The 6849-nt window shown below is 55.1% G+C and overlaps 1 protein-coding gene across 3 annotated transcripts in view; it reads right to left on the bottom strand.

Moving 5' to 3' along the window:
• The window catches only part of ZNF777 (zinc finger protein 777), a 34806-nt gene extending 31010 nt beyond the window's left edge, over positions 1-3796 (bottom strand). The window contains exon 1 of one of the 3 annotated variants that reach the window (XM_070424122.1): positions 3672-3796. In XM_070424122.1, the coding sequence (XP_070280223.1) occupies positions 3672-3776 (105 nt within the window). In that variant the 5' untranslated portion in view covers positions 3777-3796. Of the gene's footprint in view, positions 1-5; positions 2989-3671 lie in introns of those variants that run through there. The other 2 variants (XM_070424124.1, XM_070424123.1) reach the window with 2 other exon arrangements.
• Between the last annotated feature and the right edge of the window lie 3053 nt (positions 3797-6849).

Raw genomic sequence — 6849 nt, forward strand, 5'->3', positions numbered from 1 at the left:
TATACCTTTCATGGGTACCATCTTAGGAGTTGTAGTGTTGGAGAGGAGAAAGGGTGCTGGTCTTGAATTAGAACACGTGGCTCTCAGGCCTGTCCACACCTATTTCTGCCAATGTCTTTCTGGCCCAGTCATTTTACCCCTCTGTTCTCAGTGTCCTCATCCATCAAATGCGACACATCCTGCTACCTCACTGAGTTGAGCATTCTTTAATAAAATAAAACCCTGGAAAACGACAGAGCAGAATTTTGTCAATGCCAGGCATGGTTCCTATGCCCAGACTCCCAGCAAGGTGGGAGGTGATCTTAGGTGGGGCCAGTACTGTCAACTGACCTACCTCACAGGTAAGTTATCTGGCCCCCTGCTTCTACTCGAATTGTCAATGGTGCCCATGTTCTTTTTCCCACTTTGTCCAATAGTGAAGACACACAATGACCTTAAGTTTTACTAACCATTTGATAAAAGCTGAATTGTTGACTTACCAATAAAATTCTTTAGAGTTTTATGGTGTGGGTTGGCTTTGACATGTTACATGGACACAGCCCCTACTGGAGGCTGAATGGCCTTCTGGACATTCCAAGCTGACTTCTGCTCTAAGCAAGGAGACTGGCAGAGGCATGGCATTTCAACACTCCTAGGGAGGTCCCTTGGGCAGATGGTCTACTTCGTGGTCTGGGTTCCTCCCTATGGTTTGTGAGGTGGGAAACGAGGAAGAGGCCTGCCAGGGCTGGAAGCAGAGCTAAAGTCTGCCAGTTTTGTTATGCATGTCAAGACTGGAGGGGATGAGAACCCAAATAAAGACTGATTCCTTTTGGGATTTCAATTAGTCATACTCTCCCTGTTCCCCACCTTGACACATCCATGTTGAGAGAATTCTTTTGTCATCAGGGATGTGAAGCCAACATCTGCATGATGAGTTCCCCATTTACCTATCCAGACAACCAATAGCTTTACTGAAACTGAACAGAATCTCTCCTATAACGTTTGCCCATTTCCTCATCAGCTTCCTTCAATGAATCTACCAAATGCCAATTACTATGCACCAAATACTAGGGATCTTTAAAGTAATTGAAATCCCCATTTTCTTTGTTTGAAAATTAACATATCCCTTGTGTCCAGTCTGAGACATAGTACGTGCTTAATAAATGGCTGGTGAATGAATAAATAGTATAAACTATTGAGTTATGAAAAAAATTATTAAGGTAAATAAAGTTCCTTCAGTCTTGTATCAAAGGTCATCTAGACCTATTTATACTTCTATTACCATCTTTCTTTTCTCTGTTCATTCATTCACTTATGAGTCGATTAACTAAGACACTATCACATTTGTAAGCCAAGGATGAAAGACTTTATTCTGGCAAGAGAATTCGGAGGTAGTATGATACAACAGCTCTACAGCTAACCAGACAGACATGACAGCTATTTGTCGGGAGATGCCTAACGATTACTCCACATTTATGTTCAGGAATTGTGTTAAACATTTTAAAAGGTTACCTCATTGAATCTTCAGGAAACCCTATGAAACAGGGACTACTAGAATTGTTACTCACTCTTTGCACATGAAGACCCTGAGGCAGAAGAGCCTAAGTAATTGCCCAAGGTCACAAAAATGATCTGGCTCCGGGGCCGGGTCTCAGTTCACACTAGGTCACCCCCAGGCCTTATCTATCAACAGAGGCAGCTGGTTAGTGCTCTGAATCCTTTTCACCTCTGCGATTCAGAAGCTTGGAGGTTAAACAAAGATCTCTGGGAGGTTCTATGGTGGGGGAGGTGGATGGCCCTTCTGGAAAAGACATTGCCATTTAAAGCTGGGGTCAGGGATCCCTTTGAAAACCTAATGAAAGTTGCGGATTCTCCCCCTCAAGAAATGCACATGGGCACATACACAAAATTCTGCAAACACTTTCAAGGGGTTCACAGACCCCTAAAGCTGAGGGCTCGTCAACAACTAAGCCACCTCTCAACTCTTCACTCTTCCCAGGTGAGGGCAAGACTGGACGGCCCTCTGGGACTGGAACCTCAGACACAGGGAAAGTGACTAGCGTAATGCAACACAATAGGCACGTTATGGCCCCATCCTCTGAGGGGATTAGGGCATTTGCCTACAAGTAGTAGGAAGAAGGGGAAATCCCCTGGGGGCCAAGTTAGTCTCCCTGAGTAATTCAGGGGTTTAACCAAAACAATGAAAACAAGCCCAGCACAGTAAATACATCCAGCAGAGTAAGACATCTTTACCAACCGGTCTAATCGGAGCTCAAAGGAAAACACCATTTCTTTGCTTTCTATTATTAGACTGTCTCTCTCCATTTCCGGATTTGGAAGACTATGGAGGGAGGAGGGGGCCACAGGAGCATGTCCCCTCCAATGCCCCCAAATAAAGCCCCCTTGCTATCTTCCCATAATGGCTTTATATTACCTTAAGCAGAGACAAGTGGCCCAAGAGAGGGATGTAAATATTACCTCTAAGATTAATAGGCTGTATTCTCCAACTGTAGGGGAGACAGAATTCTTCTCAACTGTATTGTATGGGATTTAACTGTCCCTCCCTACCCCCTGTCTCCGGAGTGAATGGGGTCTTTAGGATTCATGCCATGCTAGCAGAAACATACATAACCTTACATGTCTGATTTTTAAAGAAGGCTGTACCGTTGTGATGCACCCAGAATTATATGGGGCCCTGCAGACCTAAGCCTGGAAGTAGACATTTTTAAATCCTCATTTTATGTTATTTTTTACAAAGAGTTTGGTATCATCATTTAAGAACCGAGAGGCTCTTTAGAAAGCCATATATCCTGACCCCTTCCTGTGCACAACGGGAAACTGAGGCTCGGAGGCACACAGGCGCCCATGCAGCGATCCCCCCAGAGCCGCTGCCGCGCCTCCAAGAGCAGGTCTGCGGGGAGGTTTCCGGGCAGATCGTGGTGACTGGCCGCCGGAAGAGTCACATCAGCCCCCCAACCCTTAGGAGCTCGCGCCCCAGACCCCATCCGTCTAGACACCCGAAGTTCGTCGCGGGCCCTCCATACGCAGAGGCTGGAGGCCAAGACGCCGAGCCCGAGGGGCACAACACCGCCTCCCCCCGACCGCCCCCGCCCCCCCCCCCCCGCCCCGACCGCCCGCGACGGAGACGCTCCGCTGGGCGCCGCCGGGCCCCCGACCCGGCCGCCACCCCTCCCCCACCCCGACGGGCCGCGTCCACCCAGCGCCTGGCCCAGGCCCGGAGCCCAGGGGAGGCCGCCGCCAGGGCCGCCCCCTCCCGTCCAGGCCCGCGGCCCGGGAGGCGAGCATTTCTGGGGACGCGGGCACCGAGCCACGATGACTCGCTACGTGACCTTGGGGCAGGCAGGGCAGGTCGCCGCCAGGTGTCCGAGCCTCAGTGACTCCGCTCTGCGAAATGGGGAGAGCCGCGTCAGCGCCGCGGGGCCGAGCTCTGCGGAAAGCGCGCGGCGGCAACCCCGACGGACGCAGCGCCGGCTCCGCAGGGAGCGCAGCGCGCCGCCCCGGCGCCCACCGGCGGCCCGCGTGCGTGCCCGGCCCGGCGCGTCCCCGCAGCCTCGCCCGGACGGCGGCCGGCGCCGCGATCCCGCTCCGTCCCGCAGCCCCCCCCGCCCCGTGCAGGGGCGCGCGAGCCCTGCCCCCCACCCCCGCCACGCCGCCGCGTCCCCGTCCCTTACCGAGACCCCGGGCCGGGCCGCCGAGCCCGGGACGCGCAGGCCGTCCCCGGGGCCCCGGGTCCGCGTGTCCGTGCGCGCGCGGGCCGCCCTCACCGCTTCGGCCATGGCCCTGCGCGGTCCGGCCCGGCCCGGAGTCGCCGCCGCCACCGCCGCCGCGCGGCCCCACGCAGGCCGGCCCCGGCCTCGCCTCGGGCGCCGCCCGCCCGCCCGGCCTTCCTCCCCCGCCCGGGCTCGCGCGGCCGTCGGGCCCGGCCTGCTCGGTGCGGGCGGGGACGGAGCGGCCGAGCCCGGCGGCGGCGGCGGCGGCGGCGGCGTCGGAGCGGGGCGCGCGGCGGGGCGGGCGGCCCGGCCGGCGGCGTCCGGCCTCGAGCTGGGCCCGGCCCTCAGCACCGGCCCCAGGCCCGCGCGCGGCCCCTGTGCGGCCGCCGCTGCGACCCCGGCTGCGGCCCCGGCCCCGGCTGCGAGCTGCGCTGCCGTCCCGGCGCCGCTTCAGCAGGGGAGCTGCACCGCAGCTGCCATGTTGATACAAACTGCATCCTGGGAGGCATGTCCCTCTCAGGCCGTTTAAAGAGAAACACTCCGGGGCTCGTCGGAGGCTGCAGGAACCCAGACAGCTCCATCTACAGCCGGTAGGAGCGAACAGTGTCGAGCGAGCAGCCAGGCGGCGACGGACACGCCCTGAGCCCCGGGCCAGCCCGTCGTGCCGCCCGGGCCGAGCCGCCCGGGCCTCCTCCCCCTCGGGCCCCGGCCTCTCACCTGGGGTCCTCGCCGGCCCGGCACCCTACGGCGAGACCGGGCGGCGGGAACGCAGCGGAGGAAGCGGAGCGCGCGGCCGGGGCGACGTGGTGGGGTCTGGAGGCGGCTTGATTGGCTCCGACAGCCTTCCCCCGCCGGCTCCCCGGCGCCTCTCAAACCCAGAACCCTTTCAAACCTGCGCTCACAAAGGGATCTCCGCCGCCCGTCACACCAGCGGCAGCCCCGGCGCATGTGACCAGCTCGGTGCAGCCGGGGTCCAGGGCCGCGCCGGGGACGCGGGCTGCGCTTCCAAGGGGAGCCGGGGGGCCGGGTGCCCGAGCGAAATGCCCGCGCGCGGTGTGTGCCCCGAAAGGGCAGGATTCCGAGAATCACCGAGTGACGGGGCCGGCGGGGGCCAGACCCGTCCTGGGGGGAAACTGAGGCCGGGCGGGGAGGCACTCGTTTACCCGGAGCCGCAGTCCAGGTCGCCGGTGTGGATGCTCGCTCTGCCCGTGAGCAGGTCCCCCACACCAGGGTGGAGCTGGGAGCTGGCGACGCCTGCACCTGGACAGGTTCACTCACATACGAATGGGACATCTACCTACAAGGGAGCAAGAACTGGAGCTGAAATGAAGAAGAAAAAAGGAAAGAAAAAGTATAGGCAGGCCTTGTGGTTACAAGCGATGAGAATACAGCTGGAGCTAACTTAAAGGGGCGGGGGGGGGGCGGGTAATATTTGTTCCCCTGCCTAAGCCTTAGGGTCGCGACCCCTGAAAATACATCCTGCATGTCAGATATTGACATTACGATTCATCACAGTAGCAAAATTACAGTTACGAAGTAGCAACGAAAATAATTCTATGGTTGGGGGTCACCACACCATGAGGCATTGTATTAAAGGGTCGCGGCATTAGGAAGGTTGAGAACCACTGCGAGGGGAACCCAGGGAGGTCAGGGGTGGAGCCTGCATGAAAGGCCAACGGGAGCAGGACTCCGTGTGCTGTTGGCTCGGATCTCTCTTTAAAAATGGAAACTTATGGGTAGAGATAAGCCCAGTGCCACCCAGCCCTGGCCCTTCCCTTCCCAGAGATCAGACTCACCACTTGTCTTGCTGCTTTCCCTACCCTCTATCGATAAGCAGTGCATTCCATTAGTATTGGTATTTTACAGTTTTGTGTGAATGATCAAATTCAGTCTATATCCCGTTGGAATTTGCTTTCTCTCCCACCCCCCCCCCCCTTCATTTGTCATGTTTCTGAGACACATTTAAACAAGCATATCAGGTTCGTTCATTTTAACCACTATATAGTATTTCATTGAATAAGTAAACTCCAGTTTACTTTCAATGGCCCTGAGGGGAATGAGAACAGACCTGCTGCTGGGAACATCTGCCTGCGAGACTCTGTGCACCCTGACATGGTTGCTCTGGGAGAGACAGGGCCGCAGCACCCTGGGGGCAGGAGCCCCTCCACCTTCCCTAGGCTCACCACACAGCTCACCAGCAAGCTGGTGCCTGGGGACACTCCCACCAGTCCTGGGCGGGGTCCTGTTTTCACATCTTTGCCAACACTCCCTGATAATGGACCCAGAAGCCTTGCCAGCACTATGACTGTGAAATGGTAGCTCATGACTTTCCTTGGTATCTATATTAGTATTTCCCTGATCATTAAGAGAGCTGAACATCTTTTCATATTTACTAGGCATTCGGTTCCTTCCTCTGAATTTCCTCTTCATATCCTTTGCCAATATTTCTTTTGTGAAGTCTTTCTCATCGGTGTTTTTTGTTTTGTTTTTGTTAATCCTCATTGGAGGATATTTTTCCATTGATTTTTAGAGAGAGTGAAAGAAATGGGGGGAGGGGGGAGAAGAGAGAAACATTGATGTGAGAGAGAGACATCCATTGGTTGTCTCCCACACGTGCCCCAACTGGAGCCGGGGATCAAACCTGCAACCTGTCCTTGACTGGGAATTGAACCCAAGACCCGGTGGTGTGCAAGCCGATGCTCTAACCACTGAACAACATGGGCCAGGGTGGTTTATAGGTGTTTTTATTTATTTATTTATTTTTTTAAATTAAATCTTTATTGTTCAGATTATTACATTTGTTCCTCTTTTTTCCCCCCATAACTCCCCTCCTTCCAGCTCCCACCCCACCCTCCACCCTCACTCCCCACCCACTGTGTTCATCCATAGGTGCATGATTTTTGTCCAGTCACTTCCCGCATCTCCTACACCCCTTTTTCCCCCAAGAATAGTCAGTCTATTCCCTTTCTATGTCCCTGATTCTATTATAATCACCAGTTCATTCTGTACATCAGGTTATTTATTCACTTGATTCTTAGATTCATTTGTTGATAGATGCATGTTTGTTGTTCATAATTTGTATCTTTACCTTTTTCTTCTTCTTCCTCTTCTTAAAGGATACCTTTCAGCATTTCATATA

Source organism: Myotis yumanensis, unplaced genomic scaffold (assembly GCF_028538775.1).
Source record: "Myotis yumanensis isolate MYYU_CA2020_CCGP unplaced genomic scaffold, mMyoYum1.0.hap1 SCAF_9, whole genome shotgun sequence".
NCBI lineage: Eukaryota > Metazoa > Chordata > Mammalia > Chiroptera > Vespertilionidae > Myotis > Myotis yumanensis.